We start from the raw sequence: 27,890 nt of genomic DNA on the forward strand, positions 1-27,890 counted from the left end.
ATGTATAATGTGTATCATGATGTGTAGCCCGATAATAGAAAATTAAAGGAAAACTCAGCTCAAATTACCATATACTATTCATCATTTTGAGTAAAATAACTCCAGATTTCACATGGTTGAAGTCTGACTCATCTTTAGCAGGGTTCCATTGAAAATTTCAGCTCACCTCTTCAGGATATTGAACAGTTTAACTAATGGGAAGATTATAAACTGTGCTGGTGACAGGCCTTGATGCTTTGAAAAGTGTAAGCACTGGCCATCGTTTAGTGTTTTTATCATGAAATTGCTGCCACCAAATTTCCAATTGGCATATTTCTTTGATAAGGCTCCAGTGTACCTCTGACTTGTACAGTCAGCCAACATTACATGTTCCAAACAATAGATGGCGCCAATGTGTTGCGCTTGTTTGTATGTTTCATTGCATTTCAGATTTTAATTAAATATTCTCTGTTTTGTATTCCATTTTATCACATTGTTATGATATATCCTCCGTTTCCCATTCAAGTTCTTCTCGGGTCATGTCCCAGGTGTCCCGGCTCTAAGCCAGCTGTCACTCAGGCAGTAAATAAGCAGATAACCTAACCTTTGATGCGGTCACGCTGTAATCTCGCGTTGTACAGCGAGACTTCTGGCGCACCCGGCTCCCGGTCCCAGATACACTGGTCTTCAGCGGTGGGCAAGTTAACGGCGCTTAAATGTCGGAATAAACATTTTATTGTCTTTAACAGAACCTTGTATTGTTCGTGGTGTGTGATAGACGAGCACCGTCAGTATAGACTGCACCTTTCGGTGCTGCGAAGGCATTTTATAGACGGTCAATGCGCTGACAGCTCAGGATCCTCATCGCAGCATCGCGTCTCGTTTTACCGGCATCTAACTCTTTCATCAGGTTACGGTGGAAACGCTAGCTAGCTGAGCTAATTTATCAAGTGGGAAATGGTGAGAGGACCCATTTTCGTCTCAAATTATCTCTATAAATGTATTGGTGGTGAATAGTCGGGTTTGTAAGTTAGCGGGCAGCTGGTGGCTTTTCCTTTCGATACCGGCTGACATGGAGGGGCATGTGACGTGGTAGTCGTAGATTGAGATAAGCTAACAGTCGTCCCAAGTGCTCTTTGACTTGGCTCTCGACCGGTTGTCTGAGAGTGTGTCAACCTGTTCATTCATGCACCAGCAGGGCTCGTTGATGCCCCCCTTGCTCAGTGATGTATTCTGCCAGTGCCGGTCCGCCGAGACCCACCCAGGGGTGGACCCTGGCGGTGGAGGTGGGCACGCCGCGGACACCTCATCGGCTTCACCATCTAAACCAGTCATCGGACAGCCCGTGGCCAGCGGCTGGCACTCCGACCCCGGCAAGTCAGCGCATCCATGTGACATATGTGGAGGGCCTGAGCAGGAGCATAGACTGAAAGTGCTGTTCCAAGTCCTGGATGTGAACGGTGATGGAGGCATTTGTGTCAACGACCTGACCATTGGGCTGAAGAAATTAGGGGTGCATCGTACTGAACATGAGCTCATGGTAGGTGGACATATTTTATCTCAAGTGAATGAGGTGTGTGCTTTTGTGTAAATCTGTCCGTCTGGTTTTGTTGCTGTTGATATTTTGTGTTACTTTGTACACGTGGAAATGATTATAGAACTTATAGATGTATTTATAATATATATGATAAGATAACGCAGTGTTATTTAGATATGAACAGTAAGGGACGATGACACAAGACAACTGGGGGATAGCACAACAGCAGGGAAAGAGTCAAGACTGTAAAGAACAAAAAAAAGTGTTGAAAAATGTACATTGTTGACAAAACACAGGTGACATTTTTTGGGAAAAACTCCAATTTACATCAGATATGTAAGTAACCTACTAATAAGCAACAATCAGGTTATTTGCAGTCCAAAAGACATGTAGATGTTTGACAAAAATTGGTTGAAAAGTAAGTGTTTTGTAGCTGCCTAGGCTTTCCCCTTTTCAAAGGTATTTCTGCTGAGAGTTGGTGGATGATGCCTATTTGTTTTTCTACTCATCATGGTGCAATCTTAGTTGCTACTTTGCAGACACAGGGTAAGAGCCCCACCTGACCTCATTTGACAGTGTGGACTGGCAGCAGATCAGAGTTGTGAAAATCCCTACTTCTCTAGAAATGTCTCTCTTTGTTGAGGATAGGCACATCATCCTAGATACTGGTACTCTCTTCATGCCATTTGACATTGTGAGCATGCTATCCAATACGTCATAGGATTAACCCCCAATTACAATTCACAACTTCAAGCTACACAGCATGGCACAGCCAGGCTTCAGTCTGAATCTTTTACAGCTAGAGCTTTTCTTTAAGAAAACTGTTAACAACTGTGTCTTTTTGCAATGAACATACACAAGTTACTGTACACCTGTTCATTAATATTTTTCAGTTCCATAAACAGTAACATGCTGGGGCACCCATTAGCTCAGTTGGTAGAACACGCGTCCCATGTGCAGAGGCTTTGCCCTCGCTGCAGCGGCCCAGGGTTTGAGTCAGGCCTGGGCCCTTTGCTGCATGTCACCCCCACCCTCTCTCACCCTGTTTCCTGTCATCTCTTTGAAGCTGTCATATCAATAAAGCCATACAAAGGCCAAAACATAATAATACTTATAATAATAAAAAGTAACATGCTACATTCAGAATCAGAAATACTTTATTATCCTCGAGGGAAAATTGTTTGTTTGTTTGTGTTACAGCTGCTCCCATTCAAAGTTCAGAATATGCAGAAATAATAATAATAATAATAGTAATAATAATGATAATATCAACAAAAACAAAACAAAACAAAAAAAAAATACAAGAAATGTACATATATACAGAGCAATAACATCAGTCTAGTGCTGAATGTACTCCTGTGGGTGACCACCATGTCATGGAGTGGATGAGAGCCATTGTCCAAGATGACATGTAACTTGGACAGCATCCTCCTCTCTGACACCACCGTCAGAGAGTCCAGCTCCACTCCCACAACGTCACTGGCCTTGCGGATCAGTCTGTTCAACCTTTTTGCGTCTGCTACCCTCAGCCTGCTGCCCCAGCACACAACAGCATATAGTATAGCACTGGCCACCACAGACTCATAAAACATCTTGAGCATAGTCCGGCAGATGTTGAATGACCTCAATCGTCTCAGAAAATAGAGACGACTCTGTCCCTTCCTGTAGAGGGCATTTGTTTTTTTAACCCTTGACCTTCAGTCAATATAAGAAAAGTCAGAAGGGTTGAGTTACTGTTTGGCCAAACATTAAAATGGGCAAAATGCATTATGTCAGTGGCTGAACATCATGTTGGTGACAGACATAGGCCCCGTTCACACATGACATTCTACCCTGAAACTCTGCAGACATCACCCAGTCAAGCTGTATATACGAACGCAAACGTCTGAATCATTTAGCTGAACTTTACCCTGCCAACTCCCTAGATAAAGTCTGTTTAACGTCCATTTGAGCCCATGTGTGAATAGAGCAGGTCATCGTCTTTCCACTCTTTCGTTGATATTAAGTATGAAAACGTGGTAGTAATGATATTGAAGAGAAAACAGTCATGATTATGGATGAGTCAGTAGCCTCGTCTGCCATCTTCGATGTCCTGTAAACGAAGACTGCAACTGTGCCACCTGTTACGTCTAGTTTAGGATAACCAGGACAAAGCATGCTGTGACTCCCCACTCTTCCCACTCCCAAGAAAAGCCAGCAGCACAATCAGAATCAAGATTCAAATGTAGCAGTTAAAAGATAAGATAATCCTTTATTAGTCCCACAACAGGGAAATTTGCAATATTACATCAGCAAAGGGGATAGCAAAAATAGAGAGCATCAATTAAAACAGTAGTAATAAACAAGTAAACAATATATACAAATGTAAGTAAAAAAGCAGTAGAAAAAATATAAATAAGAAACTAAAACTCCAAAAATATTTACACTATTGCACACTGACGAGAATATTTACACCATTACACATTGAGACACAGAAATTGGACATTGGGATAATGAGATTGTACAGATTGACAGAGATTGATTTCAGAGAAGAGGAGTTCCCAAAACAACAAATATGAATGTGCTAATCAACCCAACAAAGGACAAAGGGCCCAGGCCAGACTCAAACCCGGGCCACTGCAGAGAGGGCAAGGTCTCTGCACATGGGACGCCCCCTCTACCAACTGAGCTAATGGGCACCCCTGATTCCAGCTTCCTAATTGGAATATTTTTTTTTGTTTGACAGCAAAGTGAATATCTTTGGGTTGTGGACAAAACAAGACATATGAGGACGTTGTCATGGCCTTTGGGAAAAACTAGCCAAAATTTTTCGCCATTTTCTGACATTTTATAGACGGAACAATTAATCAATTAATTGAGAAAATAATTGATAGATTAACTGACAGTGAAAATGATCCTTAGTTGCAGCCCTAATGATAGGCAACGGTGGTAATAAATTGGCGTGGAGAAACTTTCACGTTCCTTGTGTCATTCCTGAGCAGTTTTTGTATGTGTACTTGGTCTGCAACAGTGTTTTAGTATGTTGTGCTTGTCAGGTAGCATCCACATGAATTCTGGCTGATTTGTGTAAATGTTGTAGAACTTTGCTGGTGATTTCAGAAATGGTGGTGTCTGCTCTGTCTGTAAATTAACACAGAGGAGGCCCACAGATGCACTAAACCTCTCCAGGCCACAGTCCAGGGTCATGAAAGTCTCTTTAAACCCTCTCTGGAATCTAGCAGGTTATAGCAATGTCCAAATGCAGTACCAAGCATACAGCCTCATATAAAGATGAAGATTATATCCTGATAAAATACTGTTTGGTACTTGACTGATTCTCAGAAAACACAACAAAACATAACCTGTAGGGCCTTGCAAAATCTAATTGCCAAGTGAAATGTCTTAAAATGCTCAGTAGTATTTTGCTATATATATATATATATATATATATATATATATATATATATATATATATATTTGGTTTATTCACATTATGAATTAGTAAAAAAATCAATCATAAGGTGTTTGTTACAGTAGCATGGACCAAAACACATTCTTATCACCACAAAACATCATTATAAAACTTGCTGTTTTTTAACAACCGTTTTATTTCATAAACTTATTTACAGAATATCCTTATGTACAAGATATATACCCATTAAGAGAGAGACCTAACTATTAAAAACTACTCTGAGCAGTTAACTTTCGGATCAAACTGGTTGCATTTTTAGCCAAATGTCCCCTTTTCTTTCTATTATCCCATGGCTCTTCTCTCAAACCCCGAGGCCTCCTTCGGCAGGCCTACATCTGTTCAGGTATTTTTCCATGGAGGAAAAAGGAGACATATTGGCTTATTGGTTGCAGTTTGCGTCTCTCTCCTTTACTGACATTAAAATCACAACCTTTTCACAGTCTATTTCAAAGCTCGGTTTTAGTGCCTGTCTCTTGATGGCCCCCCTCTTGAAAAGCCTATTCTGCACTGATTGGTCAGCTTTCACAGGCCTGAGCAGGCACCGCCAAACTTGTTCCTGAATCAACTCTGCTGTGGGGCTTTTCCACTGGCACTTTTGGTTGCGCTGAGTCAAACCGAGCCATGCTGATTTGCATTTCTTTCACCAATTTTACCGTGCTGAGTTGAGCAAAGCAGTTGAGAAAGGCATTTTTAGTTTAGTTTATCTCCAGCCTCCCTAGTCGTACTTTCAGATATCTGTTATATTCTACTGTTTCATCTGTTCACCATCAGCTGTTACAGGAGTCGTATTAAATTGCCAGTGAAAACTCATTTCCTAGTTGTGTTTCTTCATAATGAAAGCTTTTAAAGAACAAAATAACAGCTGAGTTTTATTGTGAAGAATTTATACGTGTTTGCCACCGAATTAATGGAACTTCATTAGCAGCTTTTTTCAATCGTGCATCAGGGAGGAAGAGTGTTTATAGCCGCTCCACTGACCACAACACAAGCTAATTATGTCATCAGTTAAAGACCCACCTTCAAGTAGGTAGCCCTGTTGTAATGAGAATGCAAATCCCTGCTGTGCTGGCCTGACATGCCAAGTCAAACCGAGTAGAGCCAGTTTCCAAGTAATCGAAAAATACCACTGGTGTTTTTGCAAGCACTGAGGGTGTTGACTGAGGGTGTTGACTGTAAAGTTGTGACAACACAACCTTAATGAAGTTCTGACAGCTTGTATTTAAGTTTATGAATACAGAGTATGTACGTCTCTTCATGGATTGTGTGTTTTGATACTTTCACAGTATTTCTATAGAGCCTGTTGGCTGATTGTTAATGCATGGAAATCTCACTACAATATGGGATCTTTGAATGCACTTTTGGAGTTTCCGTGTCCATTGGCCAGTGCAGATAGAAGCCTCCTGTCTGAAACTTTGCTGATGCAGTCTGCTTTTTTGACCACATTCAGCATTGTTTTTTTTGCTAATGATCCTGTCATACAGTGTATATGAGGTGTGACTTCAAAATTAGATAACAGGCGTCTCTTCATGAAGAAGCTACAGGCTTCCCCCCACTTGCTGATAATGTAGCGCTGACTCACTGCCACTAAACTGCAGATAACAGCTTGTCCCCCTACACTTTTATCAAACAACACAGCCACTCACTTCTGACCAGTGAAGATGAATTAAGATTAATGAACGAAAGTGCATTTAGAGAAAGGCCATTACTGGAGACACGCAGACATTAGATCCTGCTGTTAAACAAATTCAAGGTCACATTAAACCAACACTGTGTGTGCCACTGCCAAGACTGTATATCCACTAAATCTGTTACTCTGATGATAAAAACTGTAGAGGAATTCTCCTCCGTCCTTCTTTTAAAAACTTCCAAGATATCCATCTTGTCACAAAATGGCATATACAACAGTGAAAAACAAAAACTTTAATGTCATATATCTCAGTAAAAACATTAGATTTTTGAAAGCTACTTCCTGGTTCAATTTTGACCTTTGTGGGTGTATTCGCATGCACGTTTACAGTATAATGCAGTGGTCTTTTTTATACATTTAAACCTCCAAATAATTAAGACAAGACAGCTTCGTACAGTGGGAGGAAGTGATGATACGTCGTCCATCATTACATGTATATATGTCAATGGTGCAGACCAAGTGCAAAAACTATTAAAACACACTGTTGTACCGCGTGACATGTTCCTTTATTATCATGAACACAAACACTGTAGTTTGTTTTGACTCCGTCCCACATACACAGTCCTGCTGCCCAGCACAATACTCGCAAGAGCTCTAAATGTGGTGGCCAGCTGGATTAGGAAATTACTGAGCCTTATTAAAAATGAAACTATATATTTGTAGGCTATTTTTACAAAAGATGTATGTCTTCAGATCACAACCCCTGGTAAATGATAATTAAAATATGGAATAATTGCAAATCTTATCCTTTAGTAAGTAAAGACTTTTCTTTGCTAAACTTCAAAAATCCTTCATGCTAGTGGGGAGAGACTTGTTATAGTATTCGGTAGCAGGAGTTATTGCAGGTTTTATGGTTGACATATTTTATTCAGACGTGTCGTTACTGTCAGTAATCAGTTACACTTGGATCAGTGTTCTCTCCAAGCAGTCCGTCAGTAAGATGGAATTGCAGAAAGCTGCTGAAGTATTGAGGATTTTACGAAGAGATGGATCTACTCTGCTGCGTCACACTGTAGTTCTCCCAGCAGGACGAACCCAGTACATTGAGAATTTAAATGCGGCAGAGCTTGGCTGTCGGGTGGATGGGATAGCCCACTGAATACTAACTGTGTGTTTGGAATGACTCAGAGGGAGCGTAGGAGGATAGTGAAGGAGGGAGGAGGGAGGCATCACTCAGCAGATTTTCTGCTGTGATGGGGTACTAAATGAGGGGAAACCCTGCAGCTTCACCCTACCCCCTCCTTCTACCCTGGTTAGCCATTGGAGGCATAAAGTAATTTCCATGCTGCTATCCTGTCCTCCATTGGCCTGTTCCATCCTCGACAGTCAGACTTGCCAGTATGGGCTGCAGTGATTGGTTGGGCTCAGCTGCAGTGAGGATGCAGCTTTTCGAGGCTCTCTCTGCTGCATTTCTCTGCCTGCTGGTACTGAAGCCGGTTCAGTGGCAGTGTCTGCTGCTGCCATCATTTAATCATTCTCAACATGAAATATTTACAGTGTGAAATTGTAGAATTTATGAATGGCGAACTCATGATGCTTCAGAATTTATATGGCAGGAGTTAGCTTGGAGCGTTTCATTTTATCCTGCTGCCTTTGATGCTTACGGACCTGAACTTGGACATCTGTCAGGGAAGCGATTTTTTTGAGGAAAAGATCCAGTAAGATGAGACACGGAGACACTGAGCTGAAGCTGTGAAGTGGAAGAAAGTGGAGGAACCCCTTTCTGCAGTTCCAGGCTGTCCTCAGCTGACCTTCCTACACTGCTTCTACTATTTCAACTCTTTTCTTTCAGCCAGCAGACACAGTTAAGTGTCTTCATTGTGTTTGAGTAGAGGGCAGTCACCCAGACACACTAAGCCCCAGTTTGAGGATGCTGTACGACATGCTGACTTACCTGTGCCAGCGCCTTTTTGGCATGACACAGTGTGTACCTGCTGATACTCAGGTGCCAGAGGAGAAAGACACAGAGGCTACTGGGAACTGCAGAGAGCTGCACGCAACTGCGCACTCATCTGACATTAAAGACAGCAGCAGGAGTAATGTTACTCCAAAGAAGACCACAATATTAATCATGGTGGCACCACCTACAGATCTTCAACAGGTAGGATAAAGCAGTAGGCTGTATTATCTTTTCCTTCTTACAGTATTGTACTGTAGATAAAGGCCAGCTTAACATCTCAGACAGGGTCACAAACACAAATTAGCTTGGGGTCACTGCTGGTGTTGTCATCTCGTAGGAGAGCCGCTAGAACGTTCAAATACGACAAGAAAGCACAATATTTCAGAAAATTTAGATTTTATTTCCCTTAATAACACAATTTGTATACATTGTTATATGATTTGTTTTTAACAGTTAGTGCAGATCTTTTTCCTATTCTTAAATAACTTATTGAAACTCTGCACTGAAATACTTTTGAACTTTATTTCACGCCAGACACCTGGCAGCACTTCTGCTCATATTTTCTTAATTTTTATGAAAGAAAAATGCAAACAGAAGTAAACATCTGTATGCACATTAGTTTTTAACAGTGCAAATCTTTTTTCCTTATGAATCACTTATTTAAACCTTGCACTAGGCTTGCCACAGTTATCAGTGTTCCTGGTGTTACACGGTAGTCAGGCTTACACCAATTATATTACTTGCCCATCGTAGTAATATAGCAGAGTGGCCAGCAGCAGAGTCGCAGTACGAAGTAACAGGAGTCACATTCAACTTTTAGTGTGGAGAGAGTTAGAGGAGCTGACTGATTTGTTGTCAAAGTGAAATGCGCCTGTCTGGCAATATGTTGGATTTAAATTTAGTGAGTGGGCAGATGTAGGCCTGTTTTCCACTGCATCCCACTCGCAGGATAATTACTGTTAAGTGAAGTACTGATAGACATAAAACGAGGACTAGAAGTAACCTTTTCACTATGAATAACTTAACCATCTCTCATCTTTACAGAAAATTACAAATTAGTTATGCTATTTTTGAATTGAAGTCTAAATGAAATTCATATTAGGTTCATTTCTGCTCTGTATGTGAAATTCACACAATGTCGGTCCACTGCTTTGAGTTAGAGTGAAATTTCAGTGAAACTGTGAACATTTGGTACAGATATCAAGTACCTACATACTAGTGACTGTTTTATCCACTACCACCATCAGGTCAGAGTTTTAAATTGTGCTGTAAAATATCAACATCTACAGATTAGTACAGAATATGGTATATTCACCCTACCCCCTCCTTCTATCCTGGTTAACCATTGGTTGAACATTGATGACCCCCTGATCTTTTCAGCTAGATGAATTAACTTTGATTATCTCTTGATCAAAAAGTTTATTTTGTCCAATACAGTTTTGGCCAAATATCTGCAAAACCTGATAAAACATGGTTAACATAACTGCGAAACATCAGAATGTTGGCATTTGCATGTTGACATGTGTTATTAGGTAACACTGTGCCTAAGTATAGCCTGACAGAGCCGCTATGCATGGCTGACTCTCAGTCTGGTTAACCTCTAATTGCCCAGTGTTGGTTCACTGAGCTAAAGGACCTTATTCAACACACTGCTCCTCACTCAAACATTTACACTTAGCATCGCACTCTGGTCTTTTGACAACTGAGCAGCACTGCTGGAGGGACATGTGCCCCTCAAGGGTAACTCAGGGTTCTTGCAGTCCATTCATTTACTGACTGCTAGTGTGTAGGAGTGCTCCACCTTGTGTTCATTTCTGGTCATTGCATTCAAATATTAGAAAAAAGTAAAACTATACTTTCAACTGTAACTTTAACTGACACATTTAGATAAAAGTACAGTTATACAAAGTTGTTTCACCAAGATAAATATTTACAGTGACTATCAGCACATGGTAACTTTTTTATAGTCAGGTCTGTGCAGTCAAACACAAGACACAGAAAAGTGTGCTTCATTCAGTTTGAAACTGTTGTGATCAGTTTTATTGTGTTTCACTTTATGTGGTATGGCCACTCAGTAAGCGATGGGAAATGATGGCGTCACTTGTTCTCTGTGAGATGAAGCCTATTTACTATGTTAACAGTTGATGATCCAATGAGAGGCAGGCTGATGTCCTGGTGGGTGGGTGTAGAGCTCTTTATATGCTTCATATATGGGCTCTAATGACACTGTTTTTTCAGGGATATTCCACAAAGAGCAAACACTCTATTTGTGTTTAGTCCATTTACCTCTTCATTCTTTGACTTAGACAGTTGAGGAAACCTGATGTGTCTGTATCTCTATGTCTCCATGTCCAATAAGGACCACAATGAATTTGAGTGTTTTGAATCAAATGGATTACCAACTGGAATAAAGTCAGTGTTCAAGTTGAGTTTATTTCTCCCTTCGCATGAATTGATGACATATCGTACATGGAAAAAGGTATGAATGAAAACATTCTAGTACTGTAATTTTAAGAATTTGCTGGATTGGGGGCACAGTTGACTTTATTTTTGTGTTGTGTAGATGATCTGTGTTAGTGTAATAATGGTGACCTGAATTTACTTGTTGCCTTTGGTTTCAGTGGAAGTATACATTTTTTAATGTGCCATCATGTATTCATGTATTATACTTTCCCAGTGACAACAACTTATGCCAATTAGATTATTATTAGTAAAGTAACCGCTTATTGAGCATGTCTAAATAAGTCAATAAGTTAAATAGAATTAGAAGTGGGGCTGCTAGCAACTAATGATTATTTTCATTATCCATCAAGCTGCAGGTAATTTTCAAAATTAATAGATTTATTGTTAAGTCCATAAAATATAGAAGAAAATGTGAAAAATGCTCATCATAATTTCCCAGAGCCCAAAATGACATCTTCAGATTGCTTCTTTTGTCCAACAAACAATCCAAATCCCAAAGACTCTTCAGTTACTGTCCTAAATGACAAGGAGAAGCAGCAAATCCTCACATTTAAGAAGCTTGAGCCAGCGAATGTTTGACATTTTTTTTAAGCAAACATGTTCAAAATGTTCAAGAATCTTGAATCTTGAAAATTTTTGCTTAACAAATGTAAGTTGCACAGTATTGCACATTTATTAATATCATTGTCATTTACAATGACCCATAACGTAATTAAAACAGACAAATTATTATAATTTTATAATATTAACATTTCATGTTTTGATAGACATAAAACTTGATGTAAACCTGCAATGTATGTATATTTTAAGAACAGTAATACAGTAGAATTAAAAACCATAGATAAGCACATGTACATGGTGTGATAACTGTCAATTTTCATTAAAAGAAAATGACTAAATGATGGTGTCTGTGTAGCGGCAGTGTACATCAGTGTACATGGCTATGTGCCTTAGAATAGTTATGATAATGATACAATATGATCATGTAATTGACAGGGTCCATCATTCATACTTTTGCTTTTGAAACTTTATATACATTTTGCTGTTAATGCTTATGTTTTGTATGCAGGACTTTTACTTTTAAAGGTGTATTTATACATTGTGGTAAGGCAAGTTTTGCTTAAATGTACTACAAGGCATTTTAACTTGTTATGAAACAGTCTCATTTTAATTCTGATGCCCCTATATGACCTGCATAAGCAAACAAGACCATCAGTGAGAAGATTGGCTGTTTCTATATAATCATCATAGTTTCGATTTACCTGGGTTGGATAAGTAATAAAATTAAACTATTTTTTGAGTGCTGAGGATGGACTGAGGAGTCTCACAGCCAGAGGACAGATGCTGCTCTGTAGTCTGGTGGTACGGCACTAAAACAAAGTTTCACCCTAATTATCTTTTGCTCACAGAGGCTGCTAAAATCACCAAAAAATGAAAGTTAATTTTGGTAGGTTAAAGTAAAGGATTTCAACACTTCTTCCACTGCTGCAGTGGCATTATCATGCCTAACTTTAAAAGATAAAAAGAAACAGATGTAAAGGGCTAAAACATGCAAAAATACTGCTTTAATCTGATCAGTATGCTAGTTTTATTTCAGTGAAAGGGTGAATTGTGAAAACACATCCAGTCCCTCAAACATTGGCCTCTGGACCGGTCTCCATCTTGTGAGTCCAGTGATGCACTTTGTTTTTTTCTCATGCTCAGGTCGGCTCAGAGCAAATCATTTGGCAAAGTATTGCTCAGGTTTATCTTGACAGAGACAAACATGTGGATTTATTCGCTGGCCTGCACACCCTGCTGTTCCTTCTCTTAGGTAGCCATTTCCTGCTGGTACGTGTCTATTCATGTTCCAGCTAACTCTGATTCCTAGTAGAAATCCTTCCAGTTGGCTTGGCAGGATGTATTGGCAGAAAGTGCTGTGAACTGTCTGATAACCTGATATGTGTGGTGGCTGTAAAGTGGTCTTAACTGCTGGCTGAGTCAACAGAGCACAGATGGTAGGAGATGGTGGAAGCTTCCTCACTCTGACCTCTGCTGCTGTTTGTCACATCACTTTGTCCACAAAGCAATACAGCTATCTTTTATAACAGTGGCCATTGAGTTCAAATTAATATCCTTTACCGATAATGCTACTGTAAATACAGTCACTTAAATACAAAAATAAGAGCTGCTGTTCCCTGTCCCTCTCGTGTTTGTTTCTCAATGGACACAAGTCCCTCAAAGGTTCCCTGTGTCTCTTCTCTCCTTACAGAAAATAGTGAAAGCAGGAGACAAAGACCTGGACGGACAGTTAGACTTTGAGGAGTTTGTTCATTATCTCAGAGACCACGAGAAGAAACTCCGGCTGGTCTTCAAGAGTCTGGACAAGAAGAATGATGGTAAGGAGTCTCATTACAACTAGTGACTCATTGCTGCTAGGTTATTAAGAACAGACAGGACTAAGGCAGTATGATATGATGATATATACTGTGTAGCATAGGAAATCATCTGTCATTTCATATCATGTTCTATCATTTATTTAGTCTTGTCGCCTATATGAGATTTTAGTCAGATTGCTCATATCGCACAGCCCTAGACAGGACTGATACAGTATCACAAAAAATGGGTTTCTCCAGTGATTTGATATTGCATTTTCCTTAAACTTGGAGTACTCAGAAGAGACTGCTTCAAAAAGCAGCAGTGTCAATGATCTCTTGATTCCAAAGTTCCAAAAAACTCTGAATCCTACTATTCCCATAATTCAAGAAATGGTGTCTCTTCATAAGACCTGATAAACCCCCTCCAAAGATTCAAAAGACATTATACAACTCTGGTTTACAAGCTGAGTGTTGCTCACTGTGACTAGTAAATTGACCTGTATGAAAACATCAGTGGAGCTCACCTTAACTTTACCTTCACTTTAAAAGTGTCAACAGGCATCTTTCCCCCTTAGTGTTTCCAAGTGGTATTATTGTTGTTTTCATTAGAGTCAAAAATAACAACACAGGACAAAACGTGAGTTTTCTCAATCATTTAGTCTAGAATAGAAATGAATCACCAGTTAACCTTCCTTTTCCTGGGTGACCTTGTGCCAGACAAAACTGTGTATAATAAAGAACTATTGTATCTCTTTGGTGCAGGTCGGATAGACTCCCAAGAAATCATGCAGTCTCTTCGTGACCTGGGAGTGAACATTTCTGAGGAACAGGCGGACAAGATTCTCAAAAGGTGACAGTCCACAATCACAAATCTGCTTACTCCCTCTGTGTGTTTGTGTGTGTGTGTCTGTGATGTGTCCAGTTTTTTTTTTCTGTAATATGTCACAACATTACACATGAGATTGGAATCTGAGTAGCTATTGTATACGTCCTCCTAACAACTACAGGTAAAAAAAAGACTTTTATGTAAAAGTCCTGAAAATAATCCGACGAGGTCAGACCTAAAACATTCATCAGTTATTGAATGAAATCAGAGAAGGCCATTTAGAATGGTGCCCCGGGTACAGACATGCAATAAATCAAATACATTTAAAAGGTAGAACACATTCAGAAAAAACAGAATAAATCAAACAATGTTAAAAGGTAATCATTCAGATTTTGGCAATACAACAATAAATTAGTAAAACCATAAAAGCAATTAAAAATTTTAAAAAATGACGATTACATTCAATAAACTTTGCAAAGAAACCTTTGAATTGTCCAACTGGTTTTAAAGACGTCAACTCAAAATCTTTTTGAAGCAAATTCCAATACTGATGACCGTAATAACAAGCAAACGAGCGATCTATCCTAACTCAGTATGAATTTTTGGAACATGCAGGGTGAGCCATATCTGTGAGCAGGTACAATGGTAGTTGTGTAAAGAGGTGGTAATATCATTATGTAAATGGTTAATAAGATTGCTCCAACCACTGAGCCTTGTGGAACTCCCTTTGTTATGTGGAGAAAGGAGAACTGGACATTTCCTAATTTAACACACTGTAATCTGTCTGAGAGATAATTCTGAAACCACAAACGTTATCAACCCCAAAGAAGAAAGTCTGTGTAAAAGGCAAGTCAGTGACGTGGGTCTTTTGTGCGCCTAGCCAGAGCCCATGCTTTATTTCTTGTTTAAATTCAGGTAGAAAGCTCAGCAGAGAACCACAGAGTGGAGCTACATTTGAGTTAAAAACATTGGTAAAATAACTTAAAGCTAAATCAGGGTCAGGGATTTTGAGTGTGTCAGTAATAGAACTTGAGTAGAGGTCGTGCACAAAAGCCTGTTCTTTAAACATTTTTGTGGTCCATTTCTTCTGAACACTGAATTAGTTTTCCTTCATTTCACATTTCTTGTGCAAATAATTGGATTATTTGATGCTGAGGTTAGCCAGTCTGAATTGAGATCACCAAGGAGGATCAAATACACAGAGAGATTAAATGCTTATCTAGCTCCACTTTTTAAGGGTGCAGTAGTAAATGTATCACGTGATTATCATCTCATCTCCTCAGTTAGATAAACCAGAAAACACCTTGAATGAGCTGATTTTACATTGTTAAGGAGATTCACCTCATGTCAGAGCAGTTTTTCCCTTCACTGTGAGGAACAAACTGGTAAACTTAAAAAGAAATCATCAGGCCACCATCCTGATACTTAATCATCCTTGCCAACTGCAAGAATTAATTAATACATTTCCAGTAAAGTGCTTTAAATGACACATAAAAGCAAATGGATGTCCTTCAACTTTTAATGGTCCTATATTCTAGAAACTTATACCACTATTCTACCAAAATAAGCGGGTCTACACAGGTTTTTAAATGCTAAAAGTCACGTATTGACCCCATTCCCACTTCCCGCAGGCAAGGCAGCCCGTCTGTGATTTTTATCTGAAGCATTATGTTGTACGTCACTGACGTCAGGTTTCATGTCATGAATGCGCCAGAAACAGTTGTTACAGAAGAGAAAACAAGAATAGACCCATTGTGAAAGAAGCGTCTGTTAAACAGTGGATACATCCTTTTGAGCGTCACAACCCCCGCCAAATGACAAGTTTCACTATCAAAGATTAAGCCATTTGGTCCAATAGCATTTGCAAAGTCTAGAAGAGCCGCACGATTAAATTATTTTATCCCCATTCAAGTTAGCCGGGCTCCTAACCGGAAGTTAGCTGGCTCGGTCAGCGATTCAGGTATTTTTACATGTGGGAAGTCGAGCGTTTTTGGCTTCTACACACCACTGAGCAGCTTTCATAGGAATGAACGGGGCTCCACCTCCAACACTGTGTCCAGTAATAAAACATCTTTGGATAGATGCATCCCAAATTCCTTCCTTATTTACGCGACACCACCAGATGTTGATAACACATCATCACTTTACGCGGCGGAATTTAGTGTGTTCACCTGGGTCTTACGTTTAGATCAAAGCCCAGCCGAACTGAGGTGATAAAAACCTGTGTCTGCTGCAGAGTCAGTTGACCTGGGTGTAAATGCAGAGTGTTCAGGACTTCTGTAAGGTTTTAATGTGAGCCCATAGCCTCGTCCACAGAGTGGCCATGACAGAACAGATGCTTGTTCCACGTCTTCAAAGGGCTTTAGTCTGCTCAGCCATGGTCTAGTTGTTCTGTTTATGTAGCAGCAACTGGCTCATGTTGTTATGGCTCAGTGTGATCCTTGTCTGGTTCTTCTAATCTCCTGTCTGTGTGTCTGTCTGTCTCTTCTCCTCTCTGGCTGGTCTCAGAATAAGGAGGGGTCATATCTGGGCCCCTATCTTGTAGTAAGTAGTAGCTTCTATAGTCTCCTTGCTGCACTGATCACCGCTGCATAGTCTCTGTCTTATTCATCTACCAGCTGCTTTCTTCAGTGATTTGCAACAAATATCACATCGGTAACACAAAGAAATACTGTGATGATATGGTGATTCAGTTGTGGCACAGAGCGCTCAAGTAAAGCATCCTGCTACAACAGAATGCACTTGTACTTGTAAAGGAAGCCAAAAGAACAAATGTTATCATTACTGAGAAGTAACAGTGCATGTGAACAGATAACTTGTTCTCTCTGCTGTCTAAATCTGTCACATTTTTAACAGTCTGTGTTATTTCACGTCCTCAGTATGGATAAAAATGGCACAATGACAATCGACTGGAATGAGTGGCGGGATTACCACCTCCTGCATCCAGCTGAAAACATTCCTGAGATCATCCTTCACTGGAAACACTCCACGGTACACACTCTTCCTCTCTACTCCACAGCAAGAGCAGCAAACATGAAGAGCACACATGAAATCAAAATCTCATCTTTTCTACTCAAATGTAATTGTGGGGATGTTGACAGTGTTACGTTAAATGATGGCGCTACCAAAGAAACATAAAACAACACTGATTGATGCTAGGTGCATGCAGTTAGAATAAATGCTGGAGGTTATCTTTTCTGTTTTCAAAGTCAAAAACACCCAACTGAGAACTTTCCCCATCTACCACTCCAAGGAGGAGAAAGCTTCGAATAAGAGGTCCTGTGATACAGCGTACAGTTGCAAAGTACATGCAAAGGACAAGAACTGGCACAGTTTTGGTCAGAAAGGAGCATATTCAAACTGCTTTATTTGTCACTTAATGGTAATGCATATTGAGCTACACTGAGTTGGTTTTGTGTTATAACAAGAAAGTTTTGTAACAATAATAATAATAACATAAAGAAATATGTTGCTGTAACAAGAAAGCAAGAAAAATTGAATAACTGGTCTTTAATAATAAGGAGAAAATAATAATAACAGGAATATGTTGTATATGTAAGTTGTTATAATGTAAAAAGGTAAAAGCAAGAAAAGTTTCTCATTATAAAGAGATGATTTTTTTGTCATTGTGACAGAAATACACTCCCATAGGTTTAATGTTAAAGTCACGTTATGTGTGAACATTAGTCTTTTAATGCCTTTATCATTTGCAAAACCTTCAAAAGGGCACAATGTTAACTCTGATACCAGTCCCTCTTATTGTTAGAGCATATGGATGGGATTAGTCTATTACTGTATGTATAAGTAATTATATTACTGGTAAATATTTAAATAGTACTAATATCAGTAATAATACTGAATAAATTGATAAGCCAGATGATGATGAGGGTCACATGATTTTCCAACAGAACCAGTTCCTGTAATTTGATAAAGACTAATTTGCCTCCTGGGACGATGAGTTTGATAACAGAGGAGCAGGGAAAGTATCCAGTGACTGTATGTGTCCTGTAATATTAATCAAGTCCAAATGGGACGTCACAATTAATCATTATTGTTGCAATCCTGAAATTACTGAGTGATAATATTTTAATTTTTCTGTCTGCATCAGGAAAAGAGTAGACCGCAACCCATTTAAAAAAAAAAAAAAACACATATTCATACACACAGACAGCACTTTTCTCTGTATCACACCATATCTTCTGCACTTATGATGATAATAATAATAATGATATCAATGATAATAACAACAACAATAATAATAATAATAATAACAACAGTAGTAATGATAATACGCAATGACCTGACTTGTTATTTCATGTCAGTACTGAGGTGGTGTGTCAACAGGCTCAATCTCTCTGCTTCCTCCTCAGATCTTTGATGTTGGGGAGAGTTTGATGGTGCCAGATGAGTTCACTGCAGAAGAGAAGCAAACAGGAATGTGGTGGAGACACCTAGTAGCTGGAGGAGGAGCTGGTGCCGTGTCTCGAACCTGCACAGCACCACTGGACAGGCTCAAAGTCCTCATGCAGGTAAAACACAGCACTCAGCTGATGGATGAGGGAAGTGTGACATTCTCGGCAAACTGCACAAAGGGAAGTGGATTAATGATCTCAGTGTGAATATATGCTGACTGTTTGTCCTGGTCTTGGCCTCCCCAGGTTCATGCCTCCAAGAGCAACAGCATGCAAATCAGTGGGGGCTTTACTCAGATGATCCGTGAGGGCGGTGTGAGGTCACTGTGGCGAGGCAACGGAATCAATGTCATCAAAATCGCCCCTGAGTCTGCTATTAAGTTCATGGCATATGAACAGGTATGAAACAGTACAGCTCCAATAAGCCACATATTTCTGTCACGTCGTGTTGATGCGTAACAAAAGGATGACCTGTCTGACAGATTAAGCGATTAATTGGAAGCAACCAGGAGACGTTGGGCATCTCAGAGAGACTGGTGGCAGGCTCTCTGGCTGGAGCCATCGCTCAGAGCAGCATCTACCCCATGGAGGTGAGAGAACAATGAACACAGACAGAGTGAAGCCATTTTATCAAGCAAGAACTTGTTTTAGAAACACCAGACAATTGTTTAAGATTGTATTCATTCTGTTATTGTACTGTAGCGCTCATGACTCATTATGTTTATATTAGGGAAGTCACGAATCTCCAAATCCATGATTGAATTTAAGATAAATTCCAAAATTTCCAACATTGATGGCTGTGGCAATCACTTCTGGATTTTTCCTCACTGGTTTTATGCCCTGACAACTGTCATTTACATTGTCAAATTCTTCTTTAAAAATATAGTTTAGATCAGTGGTTCTCAAACTTTTTACACCCTGTACCACCTCAGAAAATATCCGGCTCTCCAAGTACCATGTAAAAATACAGTAGTAGAATTAGGCAGCCCTATTCAACTAAATGTAGTTCAAACAGGAGTCAAAGTTATTCCCAATAGGAATATTATTTATTGTTGACTTGTCAGCCAAAATCACACTGTGCAAAGGAGTAGCACTAGAACTGGCACTTAAACTATGCTGTGACATTTGTGCCACATTCGTGAAGGAGCAATGGGGGATATTGAGCACAGAAAAATATATCTTGCAAGCACATAAATTATATTTTGAAGAGAAATTATGCACAAGCAAAACATAATTTCATTTGAGCAAACAAAAACATATTTTGTGCTCAATAAATGTATTTGCATGTAGCCAGCAAGAGTTTGAGAGCGCAGAGGTTATTATTGTGCGTTAAAATAGATAAAAGCAAACATGCAAATACATTTATTGAGCACAAAATATGTTTTTACCCAACTACTAAGCAGGCTGATGTATCGAGCAAAAAAAAAAAAAATAAGGCTAAACTTATTTTAAACCCATTTTCATTTATCTCACGGTTACAGTGTTTTCATTTCATTTGTCATATTATTTTGATAGTATTATACCTTTTTTAATAATTTTTTCAGTTTGGAATCGAAATCGTGACATCCCTAGTTTGTATGCAGAAATATCCAAGTGGATTCTGTTTGTCTTGTGACTGACTGCCCATTTTAACTTTTAGCCTTCAACCATCATGTGAAACTGTACTGTGACCTCTTATCAGGAGGAAAACACACCTTCACACTCAGACTCACAGACCTTCAGTTATGCACAAAGTGTGAGCAAGTAATTTATGTAAACGAGGTTCATAACACGCAACTCATTTTTCATATGAAAGATGATGCACAGCATATATATGTAAATCCATGTTTGTTCAATTCTGAAAGATTTTCTACAATTCTTGGACAACAAAGTGTAGGTTTGTCTCACCTCTCAGGTGGCCTGACATCACTTCCTGTCCTTTCAGGTCCTGAAGACACGATTAGCCCTGAGGAAGACTGGTCAGTACTCCGGCATCTTGAATTGTGCCAAACATATCTTCCAGAAGGAGGGTGTGGCTGCTTTCTACAAGGGCTACGTCCCCAACATGCTGGGCATCATACCCTATGCTGGCATCGACCTGGCTGTCTATGAGGTGTGTGGTTATTGTCGAGGGATGACATCTTTTTTTGTTTATTGCTTTTTAGTTCAATCTGACTGCTTTGCTCTGCCCTTCTCTGTCAGACTCTGAAGAATTCCTGGCTGCAGCGCTTCGCCACAGACAGCGCTGATCCGGGAGTATTTGTGCTCCTGGCTTGTGGCACCACCTCCAGCACATGTGGCCAGCTGTCCAGCTACCCACTGGCCCTGGTCAGGACTCGAATGCAGGCACAAGGTCAGTCACTGTAGAACTCTGTCTGTTAGAATGATATGAAGAAATGATTTTCAGAGTTTCAGAATCACCTCAGTAGATTAATTGATTGAGGTTGGGCGTTCAAGTGTTCTGAGTCGGATTCAGCAAACGTGTATCTGCACAAAATACTCTTAAATTGCTTGTTTTAAACTGATGAATGAGATTTGCTCATTACCATAAAAAAATCTCCTAAATTACTATAAAGCTTCTTTTTCATGGGCAAGTTCCATTCAAAAAAATGTCAGCTGCTACCGTGAAAGAAAATTTTAAATGCCACAAGTTGTTTCACAACACTACAGAACAACTGCCAAAATGGTTTTCTGCCGACTTTCAGTTCCAAGAGTGGAATACAATTGGACAGCACCGACAATATATGAGCTGGAAAATGTGAAAATGTTTGACTAAAACTGTCTTTGCTTCTAAAAACCAACGAGTGAGGAAATGATTCAAGTTTATTATTGAGCTGATTCCTGGTGAACTCAGTGTTTTTGAGCTGACACATGGAGATATTTTCTGAATGTGTCTGATTACCTCTTTGTTGCCCAATAGCTAACACCATACTGCAGTGCGAGGTTGCTGCCACCTGCAGTACTATAACGTCATCATGTAAAACATGGGAATGCTGAGCAGCTTAACACCATTAATATTGCAAGTTTAACTGATATCATAAATATTGTTTATTGGACACATAATCAAACCTTGAGGCTGATGTTGCTGCAGACAGCTTTGTTTAAATAGGTTTGTCTGTTTAATGTGTATGTTTAGTTCAGGAAAATCAGATAGGAAAATGAGCTCCTTCATCATTTCCCTAAGTGTGGTTTCTCTGTTGCCATGGTCACATTACTTTCATCATCAACTCAGATGGCAGAGGTCAATAGACATGCAAGGTGGTGAGAGCTGCAGCTCCTCTCTCTCCCCACTGCTAGGAGCAACCACCTCCTAAAGTATCAATAGACTTCTAATGTGAGATGATTTTATTGTGACTTAAAAGTCCAGATGAGAGCATCTTTAATAGACAAGGTGTGTGATGTTTATATGTTTGTTTATGTATGATGGACCTATTCATATGTTTAGCCTCCAGAGGGCAACAAGCGAGTAGCTCTGTGTTTGCTGCAGTGTTTGCTGAGTCTTTTCTCCCTCTGTTTCTTCAGCTACCATGGAGGGAGGCCCTCAGATGAGCATGTCAGGCCTGTTCAGACACATCATTAGGACCGAGGGGGTCACAGGACTGTACAGAGGCCTGGCACCCAACTTCATGAAGGTCATTCCATCTGTCAGCATCAGCTACGTGGTCTACGAGCACCTAAAGATGACGCTGGGGGTCCAGTCAAAGTGAAGTGGGATCAGAGAGAGAACAAGAGAAAACCAAAGATTTTCTTTGCTTTTCTGTTGAGCTGAAGATTGACTGTGTTTGGCTCTGAGGAAGAAGCAGCTGGCATTCTGCATATTTAAATCACCAATCAAATCCCAGAGTTTAAAGGATAAGTTGAAAGCAGAGGGGCTAATGAAGACTTTACATTTAGGGAAGCTTGACTGACACAATGTCTGTTCGTTGCAGGTTTTTAAATCTTTCTTTGAGCAATCCAGCAGTACTTCAAGTCCTGTTAATCTTAATTTAGGAAGACACAAGTTTACATTGAATTAATTGAGTGGTTTACTGGTGTACCAGTAAAATGTACCTGCTTGTTTTGGGCACTGACACTGATGTGGCAGGAGCAGCTCTGCTGAAAAGGAAGACTCTATATCTTGAAGGGCTTTTCTAAGGCATATCACTTAAGTATTTTTCTCCCAACTGGAAGACTTGAACACTAGAAATCTGCAAAAGTACTCTGACTGTGCAAAAAACCCATGTGGATATAACCTCACCAGGTATGAAATGTGCTCCTTTATGTTGATCTAGATGGGATCCACAGCCTTGTTCTGTGATACAAGGTGATCATTGGTCAAACAAGACCTCATTAATTAATGAAGTTAGTGAAAATATATTCAGCTACAGCCGGCTCTCAGCAGCTCAAGGGCTTGTTTTTCTACATCTGCCAACATTGCTGTGGATTGAGAAACATGCAGTTTTATGTTGGTGATCTGTGACAGTCATTCATTCCTCCTTCACTCTGCCCAGAGGTTCAACCTTTCCATTACTGACACTCCAACATCCCCGTTCAGGCCTGTTCCTGTAAACATTCCCCAAACACATTAATGCTTCCAAAGACATGAGTCCTGATATTTAACTTACCCCTTTCCTCTAGCGCTACCCTTATGTTTATAACCCCACTTCTAGTAAGGATCCAGGAATGACACAGTTGTTACTATGTTTAAAGTAAAAGGGGCTTCAGCCTGTTACTTTAAACAGCAAATGTGACCACAAGCAGTAAACAACTAATTAACAACTAAGACCAGAATTGCTGACTGAAGCTAAGTGGCTACTATTAGAGGTGGGCCCTGTGGACGAGAAAGGATTATAAGCAGCAGTATTCAGTGACAAAAGAGATCAGGATGAATAACCCAAAGAGCAGCTTGCTGCTTTCAGATGCTGTGGATGTCCACACTAAGGTCCCTGTGAAGTGCTGGGAACCTTTGCACTATCTATCATGCCTGCCATTATGGTAGAAATGTGCAATTCAGCAAAGCAGCATTTATGTTTTCAAACCAGGTCAGTTGAAGTGCTATTCTGGAAGGCTACACATGTTCTCATTTTACTGAAGCTACAGCATGTAAAAGAGAAAGTAATATCTTCATCATTAGACCCAGTTGATCCTGGTTTTATAAAACACAAGTGATTCAACTTCACTTTGTGTTTAACTATGTTATTTACTCTTGTCAGAGCCCAAAAAATGTGTTGTATTACCAACACCTGAAGTCAACATGGCACATTCTGTCAATACTCATAACAGGTGTCAGTACATGGCTTCATCTAAATAATTAAGTTTCAATTAGATTAAAATGAATATTAGATAGGTAGATAGATAGATAGATAGATAGATAGATGCCTGTTTTGCTTTGTGTGATGTCAATCGTTCAGCACTAACAGTATAATGCTGTGAGGTTAGGTTAAACTGCACAGAAGCTTCATAGGAGCCTCTTTGAGATACGCCTCCATTCCTCCTTAATTCCTGTGAAAAATATCAGTTATCATACATTCACCCCTAGTTTCTGAGTTTCCCTTTCCACCGATTTAACATGAGTCATCAGGCGAAAATGTAGTTGTGTTAGTCACAGGAGTAACTTTCTGACGAGGATTTACAGGTTTAATTCCTGTTAATATTGTTTAAAATGTTGTCGGTAGGTAGGAGATCTCTAAGGTAGATTTAACCTGCTTGTCGGCTCAACATCTCCATTCTTGTACGCTGTAAATAAATACTCCTTTAAGTGACATGGCAGGACAAGCGAGCAGAGGCAGCACTCCCAACCTGACTGATGCCTGTGTCAAATGGTCACAGATTCCCATGAGTGCCTTGCGTGCCAAGCCTCTCTTATGTAAATGCACCTAAACACTATCAGAGGAGGAGTCTGTGGAACATTGAATGCACTTTAAGGTACTCTGCTTTAATTCCTGTTTTTATTTATTACTGTATTTATGTATTTATTTTTACAAAAACGATTAATGAGTGAATTTGTGATCTGTTGGTTGTGCTGAGTGAATAATTTTCAGGTGGCTTTTAGCTTTTAGGGTCATCTGTGGTCTTGGTGAGAAAAACTGAGACTCATGGTTTGTTTTGGGTGATAGAGCGACTGATGTGGTTTGAATTTCAAAGCCTCAATTATATGGAACCACAAAGTGTTCAATACTACTAAATAATTATAGAAATACATTATGTTGTATAGAGCAACCACAGAGAAAAACGTCTGTCTTTCTGCTCTCCACATAGTTGTGTCTTTCTCTAAAGGAAATCTTTAGAATCAAAATGTGTTCTTTTTTTTTTTAAAGAAGAAGAGATCTGTGTATTTTGTTTATTTCCAGCAGAAACCTCTAGTTGGTTGACTCAGAATTACTTTAGCATTGTTGTTGCTCTAGCTAACAGGTGCTAAATGGCTAGATTTCATAGTGGTTGAGCTTACTAGCTTAAGAGGCAGGAGGCATGTGATTGGCTCAAAGGTGAGAGAGTGGATGATGACAACACCGCTGACATTATAGTGGCAGAATGATATTATGTGCCATACATGCACAACAGTTGTTGTTGAGGAAAATGACAACAGTCTGACAGACCCTATCATTTCAGCTCTTTCCCCAGGTTTAGTCAAAATAGAAAATAGAAAATTCACAGAGTAAGATGTGAAAATATTCCGTCTCTACATTTGTTTTCACCTGCTGTTGATGCCAAACTCTCCCTCGATCTTCAGACGCTTCATGCCTCTCCTGTCCCCTCATGCCATTTCTTCTGATCCCAGAGTCATCATCTGTCACCACAGTCTGGTGTCCAGCTGTGTTCACTGGGAGTAGAGCTCCATGTCTATTTGCTAACGGTGGCTAGTCACGACAGCCAAAGAGTATAGCGAGCAGCAGCCAGCAGTTATGCTCCCTCCTATGTTGGTGGAGCTGCTTCTGAACTCTGGCCATTTCTTCACCAAATTCTGAAAATAAGATGACAAAATATTGCATAATGAGTTGAATATAAAAAAAAATCATGCATATGTTTTGCAGAATGTATTCATATTACTGTATATTTTAAAGTTATTTATTTTTTATTATTATTTGCTATTGAACACTTTGGAGCCTCCATACAAAGAGTCCACTGATTTGTCAGCAGCAGGAGCAGTTTGTTATGGAGATAAACAGAAAGATGAAAATCCTCCATTTCAGCTGCAAACAGCTCTCAGGCAAAAGCCCAGCTGACTATCATGAAGACTAAACACGTTCTGGGCAGCAGAGACACATTCTGAACATGATCTCATCGTATTGAATTAAGAGTATGTTGTGGAAATTAATGCAACAAGAGGAAGGATGTGTCCATTTAAAGAGCAGCTCCCCTGCTGTACAAACCGGCACTCTGTCCAATCTGTGTGTTTCTGCTTAAACCTTCAGAATGCCACGCTGCTTTTGTCAGCCGCCTTACTTCAGCACCACGTCTGCTTTTGAAACCACGCTGTGTCTTTGTAGCAGGTGGAGAAGAGATGATGGCCTTATATCTGCTCATGTGATTATTGATCCTCATTCACAGGCTGAGACGCAAATGTCTCAGTCCGTCTCTCTTTCCTCCTCTTCCTCTGGCTCCACCAGTGTGTGTCTGATGCCTCGCTCTGATATCATATATACATAAAATGGTGACACAGAATGATGTCACTATGTGGCTGCATGTAAATGTTACATGCTCAAATGTCTTAAAAGTAGCCCTAACTATGTTGTACTGACCAACAGGAAGATCGCCAGTAGAACTTGAAGTATACAGGAACTACTACGCTATACAAACCGAAGGCTTCAATACATATTGATAAATGGTGGCATAGTTTACAAAGTGTATTCAGTATATATATATACATATATACACATATATATATTTCTATTTTATTTTATTATGCTAGCTGTATGTGACTGAGATGCCAGAATGAGTATGTGAGCTCTTGTACAGTCGTGGTTTGTAGATGCATCTGTTGAAAGAATGTTATGGTGAAAACAATATTGATGCTTGTATATCTCAACTGTTAAATAAACTAGTTCAGCAGTGTTTTGATTTGGGCTCATTTGATATTCAACTAGACCACTGAAATCCCACCTGAGTTTGCACCACATGACAAATGTTGTTTGTGTCACTGTAATAAAAAATCAACAATGAGACACATCTTCTAGCCAGCGCCATTATTGTCCTTTTTCATTTTGTGTGCTCTCGTCTTCAACCCTCAAACATCTCACAGTGATATTCGTCACCACATTTCAGTGGTGGCAGGAGGCAGAATGATGAAGTCAAGGATTTAACTTGGGTGTCCTGTTGATCATTCTCCAAAAGCCTTGCAAATGTGAAGTTATGTTGTGACCATTAAAAACATTTTCAAATAGAGTCAAAAGTTAAAAGCAGATCACATTCAGTGGCTTATAATCAACCACCAACAGCTTTGAGTCTGCATTCATGACGGGGTGCCCAGTATGAAGCAAGGTGGGACAGGCACAAGGAACAGCTACAGCCACTCTGCTGGATGGCGGAAAGTGAACTGTCACTTTAATTGTACAGGCTTGTTCACAAAGGCTGAAAGTCTCAGTGGGCAGAGAGCCGATACCAATTACAAGTGTGACATGCATGTGACAGATGGCGGTTACATTAAAGTACAGTGTGATGGAAGTGAAAGTGTGGAAGTTGTTCAAAGTGCAAAACCAATGAGACTTAACATCTGTCAATTCGTTTTAGATGTGTAGATGTGTAGGCTATAGGCCTATTAGATATATTAAAAAGAGGTAAGAAGGGGCTCTGGTCATGATTTCTGGCAGCATTACGCAGCTGACAACACTTAGAAATTCACAAAAATCATAGTAGGAATTGCCACAGCTGTTATTGTATGTTTTCCCATGGTTGTGGGGACATTTTCCTAATTATTTACACTAAGCAAACTGCATGAAAAATAATTCATAAATACGTATACATTGAAAGGATATGTGTGGCTTTTCATTGCTGCAACAGGAAATGTGCCACTGGACAATAATATGCAAAAGGGCATGGAGTACAGAGCTCTGGTTAGGGAGTAGTGCTATGCGGGGTCGAAGTCTGAACAAGTGAGTCTTGAGTCTTTTGCGAAAGATGGCGAGTGACTCTGCTGTCCTGACATTGGTCGGGAGTTCGTTCCACCACTGAGGTGCCAGAACAGAGAAGAGTCCCAACGTCGCTGGGCGGTCTTTGTTTGCTCTTAGTGATGGCGGTACCAGCCGGCCAACTGATGTAGCAGAGCGAAGTGCTCGCGCGGGGGCGTGTGGTCTGATCAGTGTTTGGAGGTAGATGGGCGCAGT

At 39.9% G+C, this 27,890-nt stretch overlaps 1 protein-coding gene across 7 annotated transcripts; it reads left to right on the top strand.

The window, feature by feature from the left end:
• Positions 1–640: 640 nt before the first annotated feature.
• slc25a25b (solute carrier family 25 member 25b) lies at positions 641–26,622 on the top strand. Of its 7 annotated transcripts, none has more exons than XM_084382518.1 (12): positions 641–1,566; positions 8,494–8,755; positions 13,269–13,395; positions 14,137–14,224; positions 16,709–16,744; positions 17,080–17,191; positions 18,571–18,729; positions 18,859–19,011; positions 19,095–19,202; positions 20,537–20,704; positions 20,794–20,944; positions 22,114–26,622. In XM_084382518.1, exons 1-12 carry the CDS (start codon positions 1,166–1,168, stop codon positions 22,296–22,298), a joined length of 1,950 nt encoding a protein of 649 aa, XP_084238644.1. In that variant the 5' UTR covers positions 641–1,165; the 3' UTR covers positions 22,299–26,622. The 7 variants fall into 7 exon arrangements, with proteins under 7 accessions (XP_084238644.1, XP_084238639.1, XP_084238640.1 ...); XM_084382513.1 differs by lacking the exon at positions 8,494–8,755 and having other exon boundaries at positions 641–939; positions 1,175–1,519; XM_084382514.1 differs by lacking the exon at positions 8,494–8,755 and having other exon boundaries at positions 641–939; positions 1,178–1,519.
• The last annotated feature ends 1,268 nt before the right edge of the window (positions 26,623–27,890 follow it).

The sequence above is a fragment of the Pagrus pagrus genome (assembly GCF_965226575.1).
Source record: "Pagrus pagrus genome assembly, chromosome: 19".
Taxonomy (NCBI): Eukaryota; Metazoa; Chordata; class Actinopteri; order Spariformes; family Sparidae; genus Pagrus; species Pagrus pagrus.

Excerpts from the sequence above, each read along its gene's own strand:
- slc25a25b (XM_084382518.1), top strand. The coding sequence starts at position 1,166 with ATGCACCAGCAGGGCTCGTTGATGCCCCCCTTGCTCAGTGATGTATTC. Across the intron at positions 13,396-14,136 it reads TCTGGACAAGAAGAATGATG|GTCGGATAGACTCCCAAGAA; the intron begins GTAAGGAGTCTC and ends TCTTTGGTGCAG. Across the intron at positions 20,705-20,793 it reads TCGACCTGGCTGTCTATGAG|ACTCTGAAGAATTCCTGGCT; the intron begins GTGTGTGGTTAT and ends CTTCTCTGTCAG.